Here is a 27545-nt window from a genome sequence, read left to right on the forward strand (position 1 = left end):
TAGGCAAGAAGCTGTACTTCACTCTTCGAACATCAACCTTGGATGGATATTGATGCTGTTTTCAGTAGGGGTTTAGAATGTGGACTTTGGAAACTGACTGTTAGGTTTGAATCCTGGCTCTGCTATTATTTGTTGTTTTATCTTGGGCAAGTTGCTTAACAGTTCTTAAGTCTTCCCCATTTGTGAAATGATACCTACCTTACCGGGAGGTTAGAATTAAGTGAGTTAACTCAATAACATGCTGACAGCAATGCCTGGCACTTAGTAAGAGATCAGTATTAGTTGTTTTGGTTATTATTCCAATCTTTTATTTTCCCTCCAAACTCTGTCTCCCTTTCCCTCCCCCAAAGTTAGCTGGAAATTTAGATGGAAAGTCATAGTTTTTATTCAGATTCAGTTTCCCAAAGAAGTCACTGGTCAATTAGGTACATACTTCTTCTTCCTACTAAAATTTAATAACAACTATACCTTATTTTGTTAATATCTGTATGCTTTTATGGTATGATTTCTAACCAGAAATTGTCCACATTCAGTGATTCACTAGGAGCATTTACAAGACTCAGCACATGGTTGTACTTACGGCTGTGATTTATTACAGCAAAAGGATACAAAACAAAATCAGTGAGAAGAAAAGGCACATGGGGTAAAGTCCAGAGTAAATCAGTGTAAGCGTCTAAGGGTCCTTTCCCAGTGGAGTTACATGGGATGCGTCTAATTCCTCAAGCAAGTTGTGACAACACATGTAAAATGTTTACCAGGGAAGCTCATTAGAGACTCAGTGCCCAGGGTTTATATTAGGGGTTGTTAATATAGACACTCTCTGTCTAGCATGTACCAAAATTCTAGATCCTAGAAGGAAAAGAGGTATTCAGCACAGACCACATTGTTTGTAAAGTGTAGGCACACTGACTGAGCTGTTCTTACTAGGAAATAGTGGGAACTGTCCTGAAATCTAAATTTCCAGATGCCAGCGAGGGACCAACCTTGCAAGCAGACCTTTCTAGGGATAGCAATCTCAGGCCTGCTGTGTTAACTCTTTTCTGTACCATGGTATGTTATGAAATGTATTTTACTTAAGAAACGAATGTCAACAAATCTAGACATTTAAAAAAAGCTTTATTGAGATACAATTCTCACATTATAAAATTCAACCAATTAAAGTGTACAATGCCGTGCTTTTTAGTTTATTTATAGAGTTGTGCAACCATCACCAGAGTCTAATTTTAGAACATTTTCACCATCTCCCCTCCAAAACCCTTACTCATTAGCAGTCATTTCTCATTCCCACCTTTCCCCTCCCTCAAGCTTTCCCCCCACGCCCTGCCAATCCCTAGGCAACCACTAATTTACTTTTTGTCGTTAAGGAACAAATCTATACTTTAGCATGTTTTCATTTTTATTTCATCTCTGATATTAGTGGCTTTGTAAATGGTACCTTAAAAATTATTCACAGGTATTTTACTTCCAGTGTGTGAGTCAGAGATTCAGAGTTTGAGTCTGTATGGCAGCTTCTATATCTAGAGCACTTATCCACACTAATCATCATCAAAACGGATATTACATGAGTTTGGGATATTTAATGAAATAATTCATTATAAAAGCCCTTGCTTTTGTAATGTTCATTCTCACTTGTTTAAGAGTATATGATACAATTGATTGAGGCTTACCAATGAGAATTTTTATATTTATGGGTTGACATTTAGTCTTTTCACGGTATCTTTTTGCTAAAAGAGAGAAAGGGACTCATAGTGAACAGGATGAAGTTGGGAGAGGTAGTTATGCTGTTGCCATTCAGATGTAGAGAGGGGAAAAAAGCATAGATTGTTAGGAGGTAATGGACAAAAAGTATTCCTTTATTATAAGTGGCTGTTAATTTTTTGGCATTCTCTGATGTTGGTACAATATACAATAGCAAATGAAAAGTAAATTTACATGTGAATTTATATTGAACCAGAAGTAAAAATTTTTTAAGTTGTAGAAAATTTTCAATTTTAAAGCAAAGATGCTTGTGTGTATGTTTTTAACCATTATTTTGGTTGAAATCTAGTTTCTCTGAAATTTGGGTTAGTAAGACAAGCTGTACTATAAACTGAGCACTATGGGAGGATGTTTGTTTTGTGATTAAAACAGAACTTTGTCATCATGAGTTATATAGGTATCGACTAAACATGGGTGTTTACCTAAATGTCCAAATCTGTGTAAGTTCTTATGCTTTTGAAATAAAAGCTTTACTTTTAATGTTAATACACGTTTATAATTAAAAGGGATATTTTTGGACATTGGGAATTAATATATCAAATGATCCGTTCCCTGGGACAAAGCACCAGCTCTCAGTTACTCACATCCTTGTCTTCCAGGTGATTTTACAACGAGATGCTGCTCTCCATAGGGATGCTCATGCTGTCAGCCACACAAGTCTACACCATCTTGACTGTCCAGCTCTTTGCATTCTTAAACCTACTGCCTGTAGAAGCAGACATTTTAGCAGTAAGTACAGTAAAATTTATTCATGTCTAGAAACATCCCTTAAAGAAAAGCTTAAAAAAAAGCCCGGAATGATATTTATAAGACATTGTTATAAGACATTTTTATCTAAAAACATACCCCAAAACATATACACAGTTACATGACATTGGGGTACCTTATTCATTTGTTTATTTATTTTTTGAGACGGAATTTCTTTGTCGTTACCCAGGCTGGAGTACATTGTTGCTGTCCTGGCTCACTGAAACCTCCACCTCCCGGGTTCAAGCAGTTCTCCTGCCTTACCCTCCTGAGTAGCTGGAATTACAGGCGTGTGCCACCATGCCTGACTAATTTTTTTGTATTTTTAATAGAGACAGGGTTTCACCATGTTGGCCAGGCTGGTCTTGAACTCCTGAACCTAAGGTGATCTTCCTGCCTTGGCCTCCCAAAGTGTTGGGATTACAGGTGTGAGCCACCACGCCCAGCCCCTTATTCATTTTTTATTGCTTCATATCTAATGTAAGATCTCGTGAACAATCAGTACCTGATAAATAATGTTGCTCATGAGGGTATGTGTGCACATGTGGGTGCTTTGCACACATACCTACCTGCTGTGTACTTACATAGAATTTTACCGTTTTTCTTGGTACCTAGTACATCTCTTAATGACTGTAAGATCTCAGTAGTATCTCTATTGATAATAATATTTAAGAAATTCTATAAGATGTTCATAGAAAATTTCAACCCAAGATTAGCATTAATGAATCAGAAGAGAAGCACAGTGGTCCTATCTTTGATGGTGGATAGAAAAGTTTTTAGAGAAGAAGAGTGCTGCTCAAAACCTTAGCATAGCCTCTCTTAGCTACTGTCTTACTTTCCTCCACACTGGGGAGTATACAGATGGTCTCCAGCTTAAGGTAAGGCTTGACTAGTGAGCTTTCGACTTTATGATGGTATGAAAGTGATATGCATTCAGTACGCACCTCAACTTATGATGAGATTATGTTCCAACAACCCCATCATAAGTTGAAAATATCATAAGTAGAATTTGACTTATGAAATATTTTTGACTTAGATATTTTCAGTTTATGATGAATTTATCCAGATGTAGCCCCATTGTAAGTTGAGGATATATGTTTTCTATTTCTCTTTTTCTGTGAAGGTAGAAAAAGAACATACATGCCTATACTCTAGGTCTGTGCTAAGGATTTGGTTTTACTCTCGGGGTGCAACTGATTTGCTTAATGATATCAGGTGAGAAATAAAAGGGCAAGAATTGTTGCTGACCAAAGCTTGATGTGGTCCCCAGCTGTGCTTCTGCACATTGCAGCAATTCTGGAAGATTCTGAGATCATTGTAGCACTTGAGAGAGCCAGGCTGGTTTCCATACCATAGCTTTTGAAGGCAGAGGATGCTAGTAATCCGTACGAGATTTCTCACCCCCTGTTGTCCTCTGTAGTAGGGAACTGGTTGATTAGGTTTGTTTTGGGGAATAGTCTTGGTCTTTTTGAGGTGGAATGGAAATAGAGCCTTTAAAGACTGAGTCCATTGCTATCCAAATCTCCCTTCTAAATTGGTCCCTAAAATCCTTAGAATATTCTTGGCATGACTTTTGAAATGAGTTAGAGGATTTATGGACTGATCAGGGAATAAACTTCTCCTTGTCTCCTTTCTCTCCTTTGATTTCTTCCATTTTGTGTCTTTTTCCCTCTCTGTTGTTTTTAATACTTTTTGCCTTCTTTCTTTCATTTATACCCAAGGTGGATTGCTATTCTGTGGTCGAGCTCCCTGATGGGTTAAATGATTTTCAGTGTTGTGCTCTGGGAACTTAAGCAGATATATAACCTTGATCAAATTACTCAGCTGCTATAAGTGCCACAGTTTCTTTATTTCTTTATGTAAACTGGAGGGTTGTGGTGGTGATTAAATAAGATAAACTGCTTAGAATAGTATCTGACACATAGTAAATGTTTTATATATGGTTTTAATCTTTAATTATAATTATCATTCTGATTATACTTCATTCAGCCCCTTGAGAAGATACGAAACTACCTGAGCTGTATTTTTTAATGTAGAGACAAAAAAAAAATGTTAGGTATGGAAGAATGGTCAATCCTTTTTGCCAGCAGGGTTCCCTGTGCTTTACACAGGTACTTGTGGAATGTATGTTGATGTCCTGTAGTGAAGGAACTGTAAGATGGGAGCTGCTTAAATCTGGTCTCTATGCTGTCCATAAGGATAGAAGGCTGACATGAATGCAAAGATGGCTGGAGGGGAGTGGCTTGTGAAGGCATATAACTGGTAAAACAGGGAACTAAAAATTGAGACAGAGGAACTGGATGTGTGACAGTCATTCAAAGGAAGTGAGTTAAGAGGTAGAAAATAAGAGCACTTCCTTTTAATGCAATAAGAGCATCCCTGAAATCTGAGTTTGCAGTAATACAGATATAAATAAATTAGACATCTAGTTCCAGTCAACTAGGTTGATTCTAGTTCCATTTGCACAGGGCTTGGGATGCTGCTTTTGAAAAATTAAGTTTTAGTTATGCTATTTGTAATGCCAGATGCCTTTGATTTTTTGATTGGTTGGTTGGTTGTTTTGTTTTGTGTTTTTTTTGTTTTTTGTTTTTTGTTTTTGGCAGTTGAATTCAATTCACAGACAACAGTGTTTGTCCAAGTAGTTGTTGAGTTCTAAGAGGCTATGGAGATGCTACTGTAGCATCTAGTCTATAGCTGACTAGATTAGCTGACTAGTCAGACAGACCTCTAGGCCATGAGTACTTGGAAGGCAGGACCGTGTCTTACTAAACTTTATTCCTGGTGCCTGGTGTCGGTTACACAGGAATTCAATAAACGTTTGAAGTAATTAAAAGCCTTCTCTTAGAGATTTTGTACCATCACATTTTCTTTTAATAGCATCTGTTCCTTAGTACTTTTAGATTACTGTTTTTATCTCTTATCATTTTTCTTTTACCCAAAAAGAAACATAATACTATTAATTATGTAGGTTTATACTAGAAACATGGAATTTTAGAATTGCACTTAAGAGATAACTACATCAGTGCTGTATATTCTGAGACTCAGAGTCCACAAGTGACATGTTAGTTTTGAGTAGTGCCCATGATTTTACTGAGAAGTAACATCCATCTTATATGAGAGTCAAACAACCCGTGTAGCCTAATGCCCAATCTGCCTTTTGATTCTTTTGTCTGGATTTGTCAGAGAGAATTGGTTGCTGGGTAGTGATTATGAGGGCCAGTGTGCTGTGTAGCAAAGAAACACCCAATGGGTGGTGGTGTGAATGGATTGGATTATATAGCATGGGTAGTCCAGGCTCCAGAAATGGATTTATAATTAGAGTTGAAATCCAGCTCTACCATTCTATTTGCATGACCTTGGGCAGATTACTTAACATTTCTTAAGTTGCAGTTAACTTTGTAAAAGTGAGAGTTTGTGAAGGACAGTGCAGGGTAGTGGGTTAAGGGCTGGGGCTCTGTGGCCAGACTGCCTCGGTTAGAATCCTCGTTCTTCTAATTTACCAGAGCTTGTTATTTTCAACATTCTGTTGTCAATCTGTAAAATGAGGATGATAGTAATAGTGGCCTACTTTGTAGGGTTGTTGTTAGGATTAAATAAATTATTACCTGTAAAGTGCTTAGCATGATGTCTGTACATAATGAGTGCTCAGTAATTGTTAGATATTTATTACTTTCTAAATTAAATTAAACCTTTTGTTAAGGAAGCTGTCAAGAAAAATAATTGGTTAAGGAAAAGACCTTTTCAAAATAAGTGGACTCAAACTTATGTGGTAATCACTAAGAATGGGATTCTAGTGAGGAGTAACTATTTTCTACTTCAGATTTTTTTTTTTTTTTTGAGATGGAGTCTTGCTGTGTTGCCCAAGCTGTTGTGCAGTGGCGCAATCTTGGCTCCCTGCAACATCTGTCTCCTGGATTCAAGTGACTCTCCTGCCTCAGCCTTGCAAGTAGCTGGGATTACAGGCATTTGCCATCAGGCCTGGCTAATTTTTGTATTTTTAGTAGAGATGGGGTTTCAGCATGTTGGCCTGGCTGATCTTGAACTCCTGACCTCAGGTGATCTGCCCACCTCGGCCTCCCAAAGTGCTAGGATTACAGGTGTGAGCCACCGCATCCAGCCTACTACTTCAGATTTTTAAACAGTGAACATGCTTTAATTTTATGAGCATCGCTCCCCTCCCTCCTTATACCAAAAATGTAAAGTACCTTTGTTAGTCTTGTTCACTGTAGGAACATTTTTTGTTTTAAACAATATGATTTTAAGAGACAATGTGAAACAATCCTTATTTTGCTGTTAAGGAAAGACGAAGCAGTTTCAAAAAGGGTTTCATTCAGTAACAAAACTTATTCCACATCTCAGTGTTACAAGTACTGTAGTTCAAGCTAGATATTTTATTTCTATAATTTTAGCTATAATAGTGAAACTCTTAAGTAATAGGAAGAGATAAAAGAATACTTTAGTATAGTTTGTAGATTCCCCATTTCCTAATTTCAAAAGTACATTAAAAAATACTGCTTACACACATTTGTATTTGTCCTCATTCTATTTCCATTGATCTAGATAAGTTACTTTATTTTACAGTGGCATCTTTGGCTGGGAGGAATTAAATGTTTTTCTCAAGTTCAACATTAACCTGATCATAGGTGAATTAAATCAATTAAACGTGTTTTAATTAAGAGATTAAACGATAGATTGTGATAATGGGTTTAAAAGCATTTTGTAACTCTGAAGTACTTTGTAAACTATGGAGTACTCTGCAAATATGAATTATTGTTGCAATGGGAAATCACGCTGAAGCAATTACCACATATACTTGATGGCCTCCAAGTACACTGCTAGGATGATTATCCCAGCAATGACAGAATGAATAGGTTTAGTGACTGCATTTAGATGCTTGAATCACACAGTTTCCTGAGCTAATTACAAGCATACAGTGAGAGGCAAAGGTATAAGATGGATATGCTAAGACACTCAAGATAGGTTTCCAGTGGGATGCAAGAACCACACTACCTGAATCCTGGGTCACTTGTAGTTTGTCCAGTCTTCCTGTATGCTGCATCAACTTTTCCTGCTGACAGTGTGGTATGGTTACCAGGACCTGAGTTGACGGTGAGCCAAGGAGACTTGACAGATGAAAGGTGTCTAGATCCAACATTTGCTTGCTCTACTGGAGAGATGCAAGGCAACTGGTCACAGCTGTAATTGGCTGTTAAACTGTGGAGTTGCTTATCTGCATGCCTCTGGCAGATGACATAAGAGGCTAGGATAGCGTTAACCAATGGGTGTTTGATTCAGGGATGACATAGCTATCAATCTGGATGTGTGACTTAATCCATGCTTTGTGAATACTTAAGGTTTACTTGATCCTTCCATCTTTTCTTATCTATATATAACACTCTTGCTTTCTTCCTTTTTGTCTATCTTCAAACCATCCTTTGTGTCTATATGCAAAACAAATGTGTTCTTTTTTTTGTGTGTTTATGTGCTACAGGTTGTGAACACTTCCCTTAATTTCTAGTACATCATTTTCACTTGTGTTTCAAAAGTTACTTGTTTACTATCTATGCTGAGTTTCATCCATTTCCCTTGTTTCTCTTGCTCTCTGTATAGCAAATTGAACATTATTAAATGATACAGCAAACTCATCTCACAATTATTATCATTACTGTTATCTTCTAAAAGCACAAAGAACTTTTGTTTTGTTTTGGTAAAGGACTAATAAATATTGTAGCTTTGGAATCTATATCTGTGTGGAAGGGGGAAAATTGTTAAAGAGTTTGAATACCTCCAGCTTTTTCCGTGTATGTATTTCATTGAATTTGGTCTTTTCAGTGTTCAACCCTGGATAAAAATGTTCAGCTTATACAAAATTGACATGCCTTAAAAATATGATATGATGCTGCTTCTTTCCAAAAAGAAAGTCATTTTTCATAGCTAGAGCCAGAAATGCTGTAAATTTCTTCCAGTAAATCAGACCTTTATAATACAGAGAAATTAAAATGGAACACTCCTCCTGGAAGATGATCTGTCTGGAAAATTCCTTGCTAGGAAATTGTCTATGGGAAAAACTCAGAAAACAGTAGGCTGAATTAGTGTTGCTGCTCGATAATATTTGAAATCATAATCCAATTTAAGCAGTTGTATATGTTGTAAATTGTATATATTTCTTCTATTTTAGTGGATGTACATTTACAAATTGTTTTATTTTGATAAGCTGTGATAGTAATCAGAATTGTCAAAATAATAATTATACATAATTAAATAAGTCTTTGTTTTTAATGTTATATATAAATTGGTCTTAACTTGAATATTTAAAATTTTATTTTTAGTATAACTTTGAAAATGCATCTCAGACATTTGATGACCTCCCTGCAAGATTTGGTTATAGACTTCCAGCTGAAGGTTTAAAGGTAAGACAGTTGATAATACATTGTAAAGACACAAGGTATTTAATAAGGTGATTTTTATTGTTTATTATTTAAAGAATGAAATCATTTCTTACTATTTATTATTATAAAACCTATATATAGTCATTTGTAAAGGGTCAGATTATTCAAAACATATCAGAAAGAAAGTGAAAATCACCTAGGATTGTATTATTCTGAACTAGCTGTGTTTAACATTTTGGTATATCACATTTCAGATCTGTTTTTTTAGGATATGTGCTATGCATATGTTTGTAGATGTATGTATGTGTGTGTACATATATATATGTACACACACATTTACATATATATGTAAATGCTTTCATATACAGTAAATCTATATTTAACACTAATAGAAACATGCTATTTGGTTACCTGCCTTTTTCTTTTAATTGTATGTTTTGATCATGTTTTTTCATGCTGATAGGTAAGGATTTACATTATTAATTGTAACAGCTGCATGGTTTTGCAATATCATGAAATAGTATGGATTTTGAACATTGCTTTAGTTTTTCATAGTGGATATTTAGGTTGTCTAGTTTTTACTATTACAGTGCTACAATGAATGTTTTTGTCTTTGTGTATTCATCCATTTATCTCCATAGGATACATTTCCAAATGTAGAATTGCTTTATGGCATGAATGTTTAAAATTTTGTTCTGTATTTTCAGTTCTTCCTCCAAAAAGTTTGGAATGATTTAGAATTCCATCAATAACATCTGAGACTGTCCTTTTCCCTATACCCTCTTAAATACTAGATATTATCAAACTTTTGCTAATTTGATTTTAAAAAATCTAATGAACTTAAACATATTTTTTGCTGTGTGTGTGTGTGAGAGAGAGAGAGGGAGAGAGAGAGAGAGAGAGAGAGAGAGAGAGAGAATGGACTATTAATGCTCTTTGCCCAATTTGAAATGAAAGTGTCCTTGTGTTTTGTAAGAGTTCTTTATATATTGGAAGTATCAATTTATTGTTTGCCATATATGCTTCAGATTATCCCTTCTTCAGTTTTTCGTTTATCTTTGAATTTTTTTTAAGATTTCAAAAGTTTTGTTTAAGTAGTTAAAAATTCTTCTTTTTCCTCTACCTCTGGGGGTTAGAAAGTCCTTTCTCATTCCAAGATAATATTAGTTTTTTGTTATATGAATTCATGAAGTTGTGTGGATATGTATCACACAATGTTTTCAGTTTATTCTAATTTTCTTAAAATTTCTTTCTTTTTTTTTTTTTTTTTTTAAGGTAGGGTTTCACTCTGTTGCCCAGACTGGAGAGCAGTGGCACAATCTTGGCTCACCGCAACGTCCGCCTTCTGGGCTCAAGTGATCCTCCCACCTCAACCTCCCGAGTGGCTGAGACTAAGTGGGCACCACCATGCCCGGCTAGTTTTTGTATTTTTATGTAGAGATGGGGTTTCGCCATGTTGCCCAGGCTGGTCTTGAACTCCTGAGCTCAAGTGATCCGCCCACCTTAGCCTCCCAAAGTACTGGTATTTCAGGCATGAGCCACTGTGCCTAGCCAGAATTTCTTAGTAAGATACCACAAACCTATTATTCTTAATTAGGATGGCAGACACCTCTGGGAGGGGCATTGAACTTTTAATTATTAAAAAAAAATTCATAGCATTGTATGACTATTTCTCATAAAAATATTTCAACTGAAAAGTAATATACATAAGAAAAAGGAAACACCTTCTTTTATTCTTTCCTTACCTATATGTAGCAGTCACACTTCCCTCTTCAGAGTTAAATATTATCAGTGATTTTACAGGCCTTCAGATCCTTTTCTGAACATGTAATGCTTTTTCATTCTTTTTTGTTCATAAACTTATGAACATGTATAGTTCATAAATGATTATCATTTGTATATATGAAAAGTTTCTTAATTCTTACAATGGAATCCGCTCTAGCTAGTTTTACCCAGAAAGGGATTTATAAAGGGATAAAGATGTTCAGAGTATCATAGCCTGGACAGGCAGTTTCTAAACTGTTACAGGAATAAAACCCAGAACCACCTTGCAGGACTGGCTTTATAGATGAGTGGTGCAGCCAATGGACCCTCACACCACATTATTTTTTCTCTCATCAGGAAGCCTTTGTGGTTTTACCTCACAATATTTGGCCTCTTCTGCCACCCAAGCTAATCAAAGAGATACCCTTTTTCAGACTGTTTCCTTACATGTCTATTTCCAAATACAACATTTGGATTTTTCTGAGTGATAGACTTTTGGCCACATAGTTACTTGATATTTTGGTGAAATACCTAGCTATGAGGAAGGCTGGGAAATACAATGTAGGGTTTTTGTTGTTGTTATTTTTGTTGTTTTAGACTACTTTGGGAAGGTGGAATGCGTAGTGGGTTCAGAAAATTTGGAGCACCGTGAGTGACAGATGTCTACTGCAATAATTACCCTGCAAGGCTGGGCTGGGTGCAGTGGCTCACATCTGCAGTCCCAGCACTCTGGGAGGCCAAGGTGGGTAGATCACTTCAGCTCAAGAGACCAGCCTGAGCAACATGGTGAAACCCTGTCTCTACCAAAAAATATAAAAAGTAGCTGGGCATGGTGGCGCAAGCCTGTGGTCTCAGCTACTTGGGAAGCTGAGGTGGGAGAATCGCTTGAACCCAGGAAGGTGAGGTTGCAGTGAGCCGAGATCAAGCCATTGCACTCCAGCCTGGGCGACAGAGTGAGACCTTGTCTCAAAAATAAAAATAAATAAATAACTACTCTGCAGTTTGATTCCCTTACTTCTTCTGTTTTAGAGCTCTTTCCACAGCGGGATCTATAAATCTAGTATGTTCCTGTTAAGCACTGCATGGTATTCTGTAATATGAATGATCATAGTTTATTAGTAATTTCCTCTTAAAAAATACATATATATGTATTTTTACATTTATGCATTAAAAAATATATATGTATCTTTACATTTATATATTAAAAATACATATATACGTATATATGTGTATATATATACATGTATATGTGTGTGCATATATATGTGTGTGTATATATATATATGTATTTTTTTTCCCCCAAAGTTGTTATTTCTCTAGGATAGAGGTCTGGAAGTAGAATTGATGAAACCAATGGGTATGTACATCTAAAAGTTTCATAGATACTGCCAAATTACCTTTGCAAAGGCTGTCTAATTTATTCCCATTAACACTGTAGGAGAATACTTATCTCCCTATACTCTTGCCAACACTGGATATTATCAGTCTTTCTAACTCTTGCCAATCTGATGGGCAAAAGTATTATCTTGTTTTAATTTGCATTTCTCTGATTACTAATGATGATCTGGCAACCTTTCTTTCATTCTATCATAAGGAGTCAGACTATTCCTTCTCACTGAAGAGCTTTTCTACTGAATAAGCTTATTTTAAAGAGCTCCATTAATTCTCGATAAGCATAATCTTATTGGTGCTCCTCAATTACTGTGCTACTATAAATTTGGTTTACATTTAAAAGATATGTTGACGAATTTGTTTATTCACTGCCTGACCAAAAAAAAAAAAATGGTGTTAGATATCTGTCTGCTTTTTGCACTTGACAATATAGGGCAAGAAGAGAAGTGAAATATTCTAACAAAATTATTGGATTATTATGGGTAGCTTTTATAGTTGCATGACTGGTTTTGCCATTGCCCAGAATCAGAATTTAAAATGCCAGCCATGCAAAGATTTACATTTGTTTACAAGGACTTGATAATAATGAAGTGAGGTAGCTCACTATAGTATTATGTCTGTAAAACCAATTAAATAAATACGTTAAAAATATAACTAATTTAAAGATATAATATGGTTATTAAGAGACTTAGCTGAAAAATACTTTTTTTTTTTTTTTTTGAGACAGAGTCTCGCCCTATTGCCCAGCCTGGAGTGCAGTGGCATGATCATAGCTCACTAAAACCACCAACTGCTGGGCTCAAGCCATCCTCCCACCTCAGGCTCCTGTGTAGCTAGTACTATGGGAGTGTGCTACTGTGCTCGGCTAATTTTTAAATTTATTTAGGAATGGAATCTTGCTATGTTTCCCAGGCTGGTTGCGAACCCCTGGCTTCAAGCAATCCTCCTGCTTCGGCCTCCTAAAGTGATGGGATTGTAGGCATGAGCTACTGCATCTGGCCAAAATATCTTACTTTTTTTTTTGAGACAGAGTCTCACTCTGTCGCCCAGGCTGGAGTGCAGTGGCGCGATCCCAGCTCACTGCAAGCTGCGGCCTCCTGGGTTCACGCCATTCTCCTGCCTCAGCCTCCCAAGTAGCTGGGACTACAGGCGCCCGCCACTACGCACGGCTAATTTTTTTGTATTTTTAGTAGAGATGGGTTTTCACCATGTTAGCTAGAATGGTCTCAATCTTCTGACTTCATGATCCACCCACCTTGGCCTCCCAAAGTGCTGGGATACAGGCGTGAGCCACCATGCCCGGCCCAAAATATCTTACTTTTAAACTCTGCCCAGAAAGTTTAGGTGAGATAGTTTTTGTAGGTCTAATTTATGTTCTATATTTTGTAGCTTTTATAACATCCCTGGATTCCATCAGAATCATTTATAAGACATCAGATATTTATAGTATAACATATCAGTTGAAATTCTGTTTACATTCTATTTATATATGCCCCAATATTAGGTTAATTGTATTTAAAGCCTTTTTCTGTCCTCTCCTGTATCTTAAAAAATACTATTATTCAAGTATAAGAAAATGAGAAAGCCAAGGAATTTTGACCTATTTGAACTTTAATGCAAAAATGTAAATCTTTTCATGGATTAAAATATGGCACATCAGTGTTACAGAAGTTTTAAAAGAAAGATTTTATTTTTGTATCTAGGTAAGTCCTGTGTTTGTAGGTTTATATTTTAATTGGCTGTTTAGGAAGTTACCTTTTCCAGACAACCTTTTTAGACCTTGTAACCTTTGAGTACCGTTAGTAATTAGTTTACAGTTCTTTTGAACAGTATATTTATATGTTTTGGCAAAATTCAGAACTATACAACTGTTCTTTTTGGAAAACATGTTTTGTCTTTGAAAAGATAAATAATGTTACTTAGCAGTATAAATATACTTTCCTACGTCCTCAAAAAATTGGTAAAGATTACCTTTCCCCATCCCCTTCCCCCACTCTATGCTTAGGAGGCCAAGAATTATTATTGTATAATGTAACATATGACTCTATTTTTACTTTTTTCAAATGGATAACCAAGTATTAAAGAATCATTATTGAGTAGTTACTATGGTTTGGATATGGTTTTTTTGTCCCCACCAAATCACATGTTGAAATTTGATCCCCATTGTGGGGGTGTTGGAAGGTGGGGCCCAGTGGGAGGTGTTTGGGTCATGGGGGCGGATCCCTCATGAATTGCTTGATGCCATTCTCTCTCTGGCTAGATGGAATTAGTTCCAACGGAATAGATTAGTTCCCTCAAGAGAGGGTTGTTATAAAGCCAGGACACTGCTTAGGTTTGGTCCCTCTTCACATATGCCCACTTCTCCTTTGGCCTTCTCCATCATGTTTTGATGCAGCCCTCGCCAGAAGCTGAGCAGGTGCCAGTGCCATGCTTCTTAAACAGCCTGCACAACCATGAGCTAAATAAAACTCCTTCCTTTATAAATAACCTGCCTCAGGTGTGCTGTTATAGAAACACAAAATAGACCAAGACAGTAGTCAAGACTTTACATGTAGATTTGTAATGCTAGCAAGCAAGGTCTCTTGCTATACTTTTTATTATCAGTATAATTGGAATAATTTAGTTACACATTGAGGGCCAGTCTCAGGAGAATCAAGCTTCTCCAGATTTCTTGTTTCTATATTTTTAGGAAGTGCCTTGATAGGTGGAGGAGATAATGATTGTTAAAAAATTGAAAACAAGATTTATCTCTGATAAGGAAGCTTTGATCAGTAAGCCAAGTGTCAGATTACCTGGGTATAATTATCAATGGCAAATCTCATTTTCAGCAACACAACTTTTGAGCTAGATTTGCCGTGATCCACATATACTGTGTTTTGTAACCTGGTAGTCAGGGTATATTCTTTATGTTGAAGAGGAAGAAGATAGAAGAGATGAAGATCATGGGATGCGGATTTGTCCTAGACTATGCTGTTCCTACTATCCAGAACAAAGTTGCAAATAAGCAGTTTTTCTTATATGATGTATAATTTATTTCCCCTCATCATTATTCATTAAATTAGTGCCTTATATCATCACCAGTTAATTTTCCACAAACTAGGCTTGTTCTTTGAAAGTTAATTTACCAGTTAATTTCAAAATTCTTATTACAGGAAATGATTTTGTTTAATATAAAGTCTTGAGATTAGAAGAGAGTTTTTTTCCCTGGTGAAGGAAAATGCAAACATTGCAAAGAAATGTGGTTGTTTGGATGTTTTATTTGTGTTACGTCCTTTGCCTGCTTTCTTTGCAGGAAAGAAGCTCAGTGCCACTTAGTGTATTTTTCCTCTCAGAACACTTACACAGTTTTGTGATGTGAAGAAAGCCCTGGTTAAGGCTCAATGTGCTGGACTTCCTCACCCTTATGTTACAGTATCACCTCAGTTTATAAACTAAAACAAAGGTCAGAGTTCCTTTTTCAAAGGATAAATAAAGAAATAGCATTGTCAAAATAAAGAGTCAAACCATCTGGTTATACATGAAATAAGAATTCTAAGATCTAAGGACATTTTCACATGCACATAGTTAGATGGTATAAAAAGAATACTTTTGAAGTGAATTTTGAGCTTCTAAAATAAACCCTTTCCTCTTAATTTCAAAAAGTAATGGTTGCTTATTCATTTATTAAATGAAGCAGGAATATAGCATTTCATTTGATTTGGAAAATAATTGTTTCATCATGGCAAATTATCACTTAGAGAAGAGGAGAGATAAAGACACACACACACAGAGGAAGTCAAAGGAGGCTCAGGTTTTTGATTTCATAAATCAGCACACTCCCTTCATTTTCTCATTGCATTACTGGGCATCTTTTTTGTTCACTTAGTAGTTTTTATTAGATTTTCTTACTGGCTTTCTCAGTTCAATATAGCTAATTTTTTATTCTTCTGCTCATGAAAAAATATTTTTCTCATTAGAAGAGTGATACATGCTCACCATTAAAATTAAGATGATATAGATATGAAAAAGAATATGGCTCATGGAGTAGAACTGGTATAATTAAAATGACCATACTGCCTAAAGCAGTCTACAGATTCAATGAAATTTCTTTCAAAATATCAATGTCATTTTTCACAGAAATAGAAAAAACTATCTTAAAATTTATATGGAACCAGAAAAGACCTCAAATAACCAAAGAAATCCTGAACAAAAAGAACAAAGCTGGAGACATCACACTACCTGACATCAAAATATATTACAAGGCAACCAGGTGTGGTGGCTCACACCTGTAATCCCAGCACTTAGGGAGCCCGAGGCGGGTGGAGCATTTGAGGTCAGGAGTTCGAGACCAGCCTGACCAACATGGTGAAACCCCATCTCTACTAAAAATACAAAATTAGCCAGGCATGGTGGTGGGCTCCTGTAGTCCCAGCTACTCAGGAGGCTGAGGCAGGAGAATCATTGAACGGAGATGCAGGTTGCAGTGAGCTGAGATCATGCCACTGCACCCCAGCCTGGGCAACAGAGAGAGACTCCATCTACCAAAAAAAAAAAAAAATATATATATATATATATATATATAAAATGTGTATATATAATGTATTTATACATAATATATACACACATATATACATATTATGCACACACATACATATAACAAGGCTGTAAGAACCAAAACAGTATGGTACTGATATAAAAACAGGCACATAGACCAATGCTACAGAGTAGAGGATCCAGAAGTAAATTCACGTATTTATGGCCAAATGATTATTGACAAAGGTGCCAAGAACATACACTGGGGAAAGGGCAGTCTCTTCAATAAAGAATGCTGGGAAAATTGGATATCCATATGCAGAAGAATGAAACTGAACCCTCATCTCTGACCATATACAAAAATCAACTCAAGATGGATTAAAGAATTAAAGCCCCAAAACTATAAAACTATTGGAAGAAAACATATGGAAAACACTTCAGGGCATTGATCTAGGCAAAGATTTTACAGCTAAAATCACAAAAGCACAGACAACAAAAAGAAAAATAGACAAATGATGCTATATTGAACTAAAAAGCTTTTGCACAGCAAAGGAGTCAACAGAGTGAAGAGACAACCTGTTGAATGGGAGAAGATATTTGCAAACTCTCCATGTGACAGGGGACTAATATCCAGAATATATAAGGAATTTGAACATCTCAGCAGCAAAAAGACAGTCTGATTTGAATAAGGGCAAATGATCTAAACAGATATTTTTCAAAAGAAGACATACAAATGGCCAACGGGCATATGAAAAAAATGTTTAACATCACTAATCATCAGGGAAATGTAAATCAAAACCACAGCGAGATAGCATCTTAATCCAGTTAGGATGACTATTATTAAAATGACAAAAAAAAGACAGATTTTGGCAAGGATTCAGAGAAGAGGGAACTCATACACTGTTGGTGGGAATGTAAATTAGTACAACTACTGTGGAAAACGGTATGGAGATTTCAAAAAAAAAACTAAAAAGGGGGTAGGGGAGAACTAAATATAGCACTACCATAGGACCCAGCAGTCCCACCACTGGGTATTTATCCAAAGGAAAAGAAGTGTATCAAAGGGATACCTGCACTTGCATGTTTATTATGTCACTATTCACAATAGCCAAGATGTGGAATCAACCTACTGTCCATGAATAGATGAATGGATTAAAAAAAGTATATATATGGAATGTAATACTATTTGGCTGTAAAAAAGAATGAAACCATGTCATTTGTCACAACATGAATGGAATTAGAGATTATTATGTCAAGTGGAATTATACAGGCAGAGAAAGAACAAATATCCAATGTTCTCACTCATTTGTAGGAGCTAAAAAAGTTGATCTTATGGAGGTTGAGAGTAGATTGATAGATACCAGAGGGTGAGAAAAAGATGTGGTTGAGAGGGGGAGATGAAGAAAGGTTGGTCAGTGGGTACAAACATGCAGTTAGATAGAAGGTATAAGTTCTAATGTTTGATAACAGAGTAGGGTGACTATAGTTAGCGATAATGTATTAAGTATATTTTGAAGTTGCTGGAAGACAGAACTTGAAATGTTCTCAACACATAGAAATGATAAATACTCAAGGTAATAGGTTCCTCAAGTATCCTGACTTGATCATTACACATTTTATGCATGTAACAAATTATCACACACACCCCATAAATATATAAAATATTAAATGCCAATAAAGTTTTAAAAGAATATGAAAATCATACATAATTCTACAATTAAAGATTATAATGGTAGACGTTTGGGTACAACTGTGTGAACTTATGTAGACACATTCATGCCTTCATTTTATGCACTTATATGTGTTATTTTGCAACTTAAAAAAATTGGCAATATGTTGGATGGCATATCCAATATCATGGATATCTTCCCATATAAAAATCTATACATTCATATCATCATTCAAAATTATACAATTTATTATAGTACTTAAATTACACCATAATGTAACCAATCCCTTGTGTCATTGGACATTTAGATTGCTTTCACTTTTTAAAAATTGAAATATTTCAAGCATAGACTAGAGTATGAGAATAACAGAGCATCCTGTATATCTGCTACCTAGAGGTTAATATTTTACTATTTTTTTGAAAGAAGAAATAAAATATTACAGATACTACTGAAACATCCTTTTTATCCTACCATATTCTGTTCCCTTACCTCGCTCCTTATAGATGATCATTATCCTGAAACTTACGTGTATCTTTCCTATTTATGTTATAAAACATACATGTATATATTTTTTCTACCATATATACATCTATAAACGTTGTGCTTCCATTTAAATTTTCTTTGCTGTGGTTTTAAAACTTGCTTTTTTATCTAACACTATATTTGAAATTTTTGTTATTACATATTCCTAATTCATTTTAACTGTTGCATACTGCATTTTATGAATATGCCACAATTTATTTTTTCATTCATTTGCTGGTAGATGCCAGTTTTTTACTTTCTTTTTTAGTGAACATCTTTTAAATATGTCTCCTTGTATACATTATAACTAGATGCCAATTCACACTCATCAAATTAGTAAAAGTAGGAGTCTAACAATATCCACAACTGGCAAGGATGTGAAACCAGGTACTTTTATATACTGCTGGTATAAAAGAATGTCCAGCCACTTTGATGAGTTTAGTAATATCTCCCTTCTTCTGTAAGTGATAAGTAATAAAATAATTCATTATATTTTACATTTGATATATTCCCTGTTTCATGAAATAAATGAATGAGTAATCGTCACCTTTGAAATTAACAGAATAACTAATGGCAATGACAGTACCCTTATTAAGGTATTGTAATTGTTCTCCCTACTTTTGTTTGCCTGCACTATCCCTTCTTGCCAGTTGCCATTCTCTTTGAATTCTGAATACTGAAATAATTCCTCTAGTTAGGATCTGACCATTTCCATCATTATGATCCCTTTAATCAGATTGATAAGCAAATTGTATCAACTTTAATTAACCAGGTTGTGTTCAACTATAAACTGAGTTATAATGACAAATTGCAAATGGCAAGTGCTGTGGTAAGTAATGAATGAGTGAGGGTCTTTTTTGTTGTGGTTGTGTTTGTTATGTTTTGGAAAACAGTATGTTTTTTGTTTCATTACCAAAGAATTCCTCTTAGTCTTGATTCTTTTTTTTTATTTTTTAAGATGGAGGCTCGCTCTGTCATGCAGGCTGGAGTGCAGTGGTGCAATCTCAGCTCACTGCAACCTACACCTCCTGGGTTCAAGCAATTGTCGTGCCTCAGCTTCCTGCGTAGCTGGGATTACAGGCGTGTACCACCACGCCTGGCTAATTTTTGTATTTTTAGTAGAGACAGGGTTTGACCGTATTGGCTAGGCTGGTCTTGAACTCCTGACCTCAGGTGATCTGCCTGCCTCGGCCTCCCAAAGTACTGGGATTACAGGTGTGAGCCACCAGACCCGGGCTACATTTGTTCATAATACTAAAGGAGAATTTTTCTGATGCCTGTTAAGTTTTCATGGATTTACTTTTTGTATTTGTTTCTGAACTCTTGCTGTCAAAGATTTTGTTAAGAATTCTGTAGTTATTACATTTAACCTCTTTATGTTTTTACAGGATTTGTCAAATACTATAGAATATGAATTATGCATAAATATTCTTTACTGGGTTGTACTGATTATATGGCAATTGTAGAGGACATGGATTGCTAGTGTAAGCACAATCCACTTAGAATTCTTGTTTTTAGAGAAATTATTTTGTTGCATGTAGCTGGAATGGCAATGTTTGGAATTTTATTTTTTATTTTTTATTTTTATTTTTTATTGATCATTCTTGGGTGTTTCTCGCAGAGGGGGATTTGGCAGGGTCACAGGACAATAGTGGAGGGAAGGTCAGCAGATAAACAAGTGAACAAAGTTCTCTGGTTTTCCTAGGCAGAGGACCCTGCGGCCTTCTGCAGTGTTTGTGTCCCTGGGTACTTGAGATTAGGGAGTGGTGATGACTCTTAAGGAGCATGCTGCCTTCAAGTATCTGTTTAACAAAGCACATCTTGCACCGCCCTTAATCCATTCAACCCTGAGTGGATACAGCACATGTTTCAGAGAGCACAGGGATGGGGGTAAGGTCACAGATCAACAGGATCCCAAGGCAGAAGAATTTTTCTTAGTACAGAACAAAGTGAAAAGTCTCCCATGTCTACCTCTTTCTACACAGACACGGCAACCATCCGATTTCTCAGTCTTTTCCCCACCTTTCCCCCCTTTCTATTCCACAAAACCGCCATTGTCATCATGGCCCGTTCTCGAGCTGCTGGGTACACCTCCCAGACGGGGTGGTGGCCGGGCAGAGGGGCTCCTCACTTCCCAGTAGGGGCGGCCGGGCAGAGGCGCCCCTCACCTCCCGGACGGGGCGGCTGGCCGGGCGGGGGGCTGACCCCCCCACCTCCCTCCCGGACGGAGCGGCTGGCCGGGCAGAGGGGCTCCTCACTTCCCAGTAGGGGCGGCCAGGCAGAGGCGCCCCTCACCTCCCGGACAGGGCGGCTGGCCGGGCGGGGGGCTGACCCCCCCACCTCCCTCCCGGACGGGGCGGCTGGCCGGGCGGGGGGCTGACCTCCCCACCTCCCTCCCGGACGGGGCGGCTGGCCGGGCAGAGGGGCTCCTCACTTCCCAGTAGGGGCAGCCAGGCAGAGGCGCCCCTCACCTCCCGGACAGGGTGGCTGGCCGGGCGGGGGGCTGACCCCCCACCTCCCTCCCGGACTGGGCGGCTGGCCGGGCAGGGGGCTGACCCCCCCACCTCCCTCCCTGACGGGGCGGCTGGCCGCGCAGAGGGGCTCCTCACTTCCCAGTAGGGGCCGCCGGGCAGAGGCGCCCCTCACCTCCCGGACGGGGCGGCTGGCCAGGCGGGGGGCTGATCCCCCCACCTCCCTTCCGGACGGGGGGCTGATCCCCCCACCTCCCTTCGGGCCGGGGTGGCTGGCCGGGTGGGGGGCTGACCCCCCCACCTCCCTCCTGGACGGGGCGGCTGGCCGGGCGGCGGGCTGATTCCCCACCTCCCTCCCGGACAAGGTGGCTGCCGGGCGGAGACGCTCCTCACTTCCCAGACGGGGTGGCTGCTGGGCGGAGGGGCTCCTCACTTCTCAGACGGGGCGGCTGCCGGGCGGAGGGGCTCCTCACTTCTCAGACGGGGCGGCCGGGCAGAGACGCTCCTCACATCCCAGACGGGGCGGCGGGGCAGAGGTGCTCCCCACATCTTAGACGATGGGCGGCCGGGCAGAGACACTCCTCACTTCCCAGATGTGATGGCGGCCGGGAAGAGGCGCTCCTCACTTCCTAGATGGGATGGCGGCCAGGCAGAGAGGCTCCTCACTTTCCAGACTGGGCAGCCAGGCAGAGGGGCTCCTCACATCCCAGACGATGGGTGGCCAGGCGGAGACGCTCCTCACTTCCCAGACGGGGTGGCGGCCGGGCAGAGGCTGCAATCCCGGCACCTCGGGAGGCCGAGGCTGGCAGATCACTCGCGGTTAGGAGCTGGAGGCCAGCCCGGCCAACACAGTGAAACCCCGTCTCCACCAAAAAAATACGAAAACCAGTCAGGCGTGGCGTCGCGCGCCTGCAGTCGCAGGCACTCGGCAGGCTGAGGCAGGAGAATCATGCAGGGAGGTTGCAGTGAGCTAAGATGGCAGCAGTACCGTCCAGCTTCGGCTCGGCATCAGAGGGAGACCATGGAAAGAGAGGGAGAGGGAGACCGTGGGGAGAGGGAGAGGGAGAGGGCTTTTAATTTTTTTAGAATGATGATGTGGTTGTAGTATTAGTATGAATGTAACTACCATAGTTTGGATATTTGATCCTTATGTTGAAATCTGATCCCTAGTGTTGGAGGTAAGGCACAATGGGAGGATGTTTGGGTCAGGGAAGTGGATCCCTCATGAATGGCTTGGTGACTTCTGCTGTAATGAATGAATTCTCACTCTTAGTTCCTGTACGAGCTAGTTGTTCAAGAGTCTGGCCCGTCTCTTCTCCTCTCTCATCATGTGATCTCTTCTCACGCAGGCTCCCCTTCAGCTTCCACTATGCATGAGTGGAAGCAGGCCATCAGAAACAGATGCTGGTGCCATGCCTTTTGTGTGTGTGTGTATGTGTGCTTTCTTGTATAGCCTGCAGAACTATGAGCCAAATAAACCTCTTTACAAATTACCCAGCCTCAGGTATTCCTTTATAGCAGTATAAACGCATCAAGACAGTAACGTATCAATTAAAAGGCATTGTCCTCTAGAGCGCACATTCATTTTGTTTTCTAAAATGTCAAGGTATCATATCCATTGAGTGAACACACATTATCTGTGTGTACCAAATGAGAGGCACACACCAGATGACCTTTTCTTCACAGAGCTGGAATATCATAAAATCAAAATCCTGACAAATCAGTACTGTGTTAAGTAAAAGAAAACTGAAGGTTATAGTCATTAAATGTTTGCCAATTATGCTATTGTTATTAAGAACTAAATTTGATAAAGACAAAAAGAATGTCAACTGTATCTTTTATGATTTCCCTTTGCTTAAATCTCTCCATATCAGCTCAAATAAAAAAGAAATTATTGATCATATTTCCTAGCTTTATTCTGGACACTATGATTTGTTGCCATCCCTCCCTCCTTTTTTCTTTTAATGTTGAGGTCACTAGCAAACTATTTATGTCTGCAGATTAATTTGAAGTAGTAAACTTTGGGAGAAGATAGTTATTAATTTATATGTAAATGAAATTTTATTTGCAATCAGGTTATTCTGATGATATAAAGAAAGGTATAGTGGATGTTTAATAAGATATATTGTATTTAGATGGGACAACCAAAATTCCAAAACCAAGAGAAGAAAAATTAGGCATTTGGAGTATATTTCTCCTTAACCAGTGTGATCTAAGAAATAAAAAAAAATAAAAACAAGCATCTCCATAAAAGTGTCTTTTCTGGCTGTCTGCAGAAGTGGTACTTATCAATGGTTACAGTAGACTGGAGCCTATGCGAAGGGGCTAACCCTTTCAACACATTCATGAAACTTCTTTCTAGATGTTTTGGTGATATATATATACATATATATATGTATAAAACAGACATTATATTTGTTGTAATAATCATCACCATTAATAGTAAAAACAGGAATATTTAAGATATAACCTCAAAAGCTGTCTTGTTCATTGACCAGCCCTATACCCTCCTGTTTCGTTTTTTTGAGAGAGAGAGTCTCACTCTGTTTCCCAAGATGAAGTGCAGTGGTGTGATCATGGCTTACTGCAGCCTTCCACTCCTGGCCTCAAGCAATCCTCCTACTTTAGCCTCCCAAGTAGTTGGGACTACAGGCATGCACCTCTACAGCCAGCTAATTTTTGTATTTTTTGTATTTTTGTAATTTTGTATTTTTCTGTATACAAAAAAATTGGAATAGATGAGCTTTCTTTCTGTCTACTAATTTTGGGTTGCATTTGGTGTTGTTTTTCTAGTTCCTTGAGGTTCATTGTTAGGTGGTTTATTTGAAATCTTTATGCTTTTTTGATATAAGCATTTGTTACAGGAAAGGGGTCCCGATCTAGACCCCAAAAGAGAGTTCTTGGATCTCGTGCAAGAAAGAATTCAGGGTGAGTCTATAGAGTAAAGTGAAAGCAAGTTTATTAGGAAAATAAGGGAATAAAACAATGGCTACCCCGTAGACACAGCAGCCCAGAGGGCTCCTGGTTGGCCATTTTTATGATTATTTCTTGATGATATGCCAAACAAGGGGTGGGATTATTTCTGCCTTCCCTTTTTAGACCATATAGGGTAATTTCCTGACCTCATGACATCTGTAAACTGTCATGGCACTGGTAGTGTTACAGGAAAGGGATCCTGATCCAGACCCCAAGAGAGGGTCCTTGGATCTCACACAAGAAAGAATTCAGGACAAGTCTGCAGTGCAAAGTGAAAGCAAGTTTATTAAGAAAGTAAAGGAATAAAACAATGACTACTCCATAGACAGAACAGCCTGGAGGGCTGCTGGTTGCCCATTTTTATGATTATTTCTTGATGATATGCTAAACAAGGGGTAGATTATTTATGCCTCCCCTTTTTAGACCATATAGGTAACTTCCTGAAGTTGCCGTGGCATTTGTAAAGTGTCATGGCGCTGGTGGGAGTGTAGCAGTGAGGAAGACCAGAGGTCACTCAAGTCACCATCTTGGTTTTGGTGGATTTTAGCTGACTTCTTTATTGTAACCTATTTTATCAGCAAGGTCTTTATGACCTGTGTCTAGTGCTGACCTCTTATCTCATTCTGTGACTTAGAATGCTTTAACCATCTGGGAGTGCAGCCTAGTAGGTCTCAGTCTCATTTTACCCAGCTCCTATTCAAGATGGAGTTGATCTGGTTCAGACACCTCTGACACGTTTATTACTATAAACTTCCCTCTTAATACTGCTTTTGCTGTATCCCCTATATTGTAGTATGTAGTAGTTTCATTTTCATTTGTTTCAGGAAATTTTAAATTTCTTTTCTTAATTTCTTTATTCACCCATTGGTTATTCAGGAACATTTTGTTTACTTGCCATGTATTTGTGAAGTTTCCAAGGTTCTTCTTGTTATTGTAGTCTAGTGTGGCCAGAAAAGATAGTGGTATGATTGCTACTTTTTGAAATTTTCAGACTTGTTTTGTGGCCTAAGATATGATATATTCTGAAAATCTTCCATGTGCTGATAAAAATAATGTCTTTTCTATAACTGTTGGGTGAGATGTTCTGTAAACGTCGGGACTTTTGGTTATTGATTCTTTGTTGATTTTCTGTCTGGATGATCTGTACATTTCTGAAAGTGGTGTGCTAAAGTTCCCTACTATTATTGTATTGTAGTCTCTCTCTCCCTTTGGATCTGTTTATGTTTGCTGCATATACTTGGCTGCCCCATATTGGGTGCATAAATAGTTATAATTGTTATATCGTCTTGCAGAATTGACCCCTTTATCATATATAGTGACCTTCTTTGTCTCTTTTTTTTTTTTTTTTTTTTTTTGAGACAGAGTCTTGCTCTGTCACCCAGGCTGGAGTGCAGTGGCCCTATCTCGGCTCACTGCAAGCTCTGCCTCCCGGGTTCACACCATTCTCCTGCCTCAGCCTCCCTAGTAGCTGGGACTACAGGCGCCCACCACCACGCCCGGCTAATTTTTTTGTATTTTTAGTAGAGATGGGGTTTCACGTGTTAGCCAGGATGGTGTTGATCTCTTGACCTTGTGATCCACCCGCCTCGGCCTCCCAAAGTGCTGGAATTATAGGCAAGAGCGACCGCACCCGGCCTCTTGTCTCTTTTTACACTGTTTGATGATTTGTAGTCTGTTTTATCTGATATAAGTATAGCTACTACTGGAATTTCATTTTTCACTCTTCACTTTTGGACTATGTGTATCTTTATAGGTGAAGTGGTTTTTTTGTAAGCAGCATTGTATTGGGTCTTGTTTCTTTATCCATCCAGCCATTCTGTGCCTTTTAATTGGAGAATGGATTCCATTTACATTTAGTGTTACTGATGAGTTAGGACTTTTACTGCCATTTTGTTGATTGTTTTTTGTATTGTAATTTTTCTCTTCCTTTCTTACTGTCTTCCTTTGTGGTTATTTTCTCTGATAGTACTTTTAAATTCATTGCTTTTTATTTTTAGTGAATCTGTTACAGGTTTTTGCATTGTCATTACTATGAGGCTTATAAAGCCATCTTATAACAAGTAATTTAAAGGGTGACATTTTAAGTGACATAGAAAAGAATAGAAACAAAGGAAAATGAAAAAAAAATTCTACACTTTAACTGTATCCCTCACATTTTGGCTTTTAGTTGTCTCAGTTCACCTATTTTTATATTACCTATCTCTTACTATGTTGCTGTAGCTATAATTTTTTTTGTTTTTCTTTTTTTAAACAATTGTTTTAAATAGATTTGTCTTCTGGACATAGCTAGAGTTATGGGTGGATTGCACACCACAATTATGGTGTGAGTATTCTGGGTTTGTCTATGTACTTAATTGTACCAGTGCGTTTTAGACCTTCAACTATTTTTTTTTTTTTAATTTTAGCACATTAGTCTTTTTTCTTTCAGATTAAATAATTTTCCTTAGCATTTCTCGTAAGACAGGCCTGGTGGTGGTAAACTCTCTCAACTTTTGTTTATCTGGGAAAAACTTTGTTTCTTATTATTTGAAGGATAACTTTACTGGATTTGATATTCTTGGATGATAGGTTTCCTTTCTTCCTCCCTGCCTCCCTCCCTTCCCTTTTTCCTTTCTGCTCCTCTTTATTCCAATCCTCTCCACTCCTCTCCTCCCCTCCCCTTTCCTCCCAACCCTTCTCCTTCCCTCTGCTTTCCCTTTCTGTTCTTTCCTTTCTTTCTCTCTCTCTCTCTTTCTCTTGTTATTCCACTCCCTCGTGGCTTGTATTGTTTTTCAGTGAAAAGTCTGTTGCCAGATGAATTGGAACTCCTTTGTATATCATTTCCTTCTTTTTTCTTGCTGCATTTAGGATCCTCTCTTTGTCCTTGACCTTTGAGAGTTTGATTAGTGTATGTCTTGGGGTAGTCTTATTTGGGTCAAATCTGTTTGTTCTCTGGCCTTCCTGTAGCTGGTTATTTATATCTTTCTCAAGTTTTGGAAAGTTTTTTATTATTTTTTTGAATAAGCTTTCTATACCTTACTTTTGCTCAGCTCCCTCTTGAACACAATAATTCTTAGAGTTAGTCTTTTGAGGTAATTTTCTTTATCTTGTAGGAGATCTTTATTGCTTTTCACTCTTTTCTTTTTTCTCTTCTGTGTATTTAAAAATAGGCTGTCTTTGACTTGGCTGATTCTTTCTTCTCCTTGATCCATTCTGATGTTGAGAGCCTTTAATGAATTTTTCAGGTCAGCAGATGTATTTCTCAGTTCCAAAATTTGTTTGATTTAAACAAAATTATTTCAATTTTCTGGTTAAAATTTTCTGATAAATTTCTGAATTTCTTTTCTGTGTTATCTTGGAGATCG

General features: G+C 38.0%; 1 protein-coding gene across 4 annotated transcripts in view; it reads left to right on the forward strand.

Annotated features, from left to right (window-relative positions):
* Window positions 1-27545, forward strand: part of RNF13 (ring finger protein 13) — a 214982-nt gene that overhangs the window by 94402 nt on the left and 93035 nt on the right. For all 4 annotated transcript variants that reach the window (XM_055382967.2, XM_019023616.4, XM_004037836.5 and 1 more), the window contains 2 exons: window positions 2358-2487; window positions 8835-8915. In XM_055382967.2, coding sequence (XP_055238942.1) covers window positions 2374-2487; window positions 8835-8915 — 195 coding nt within the window. In that variant the 5' untranslated portion in view covers window positions 2358-2373. The remainder of the gene's footprint in view (window positions 1-2357; window positions 2488-8834; window positions 8916-27545) is intronic.

This window comes from Gorilla gorilla, chromosome 2, assembly GCF_029281585.2.
Source record: "Gorilla gorilla gorilla isolate KB3781 chromosome 2, NHGRI_mGorGor1-v2.1_pri, whole genome shotgun sequence".
NCBI lineage: Eukaryota > Metazoa > Chordata > Mammalia > Primates > Hominidae > Gorilla > Gorilla gorilla.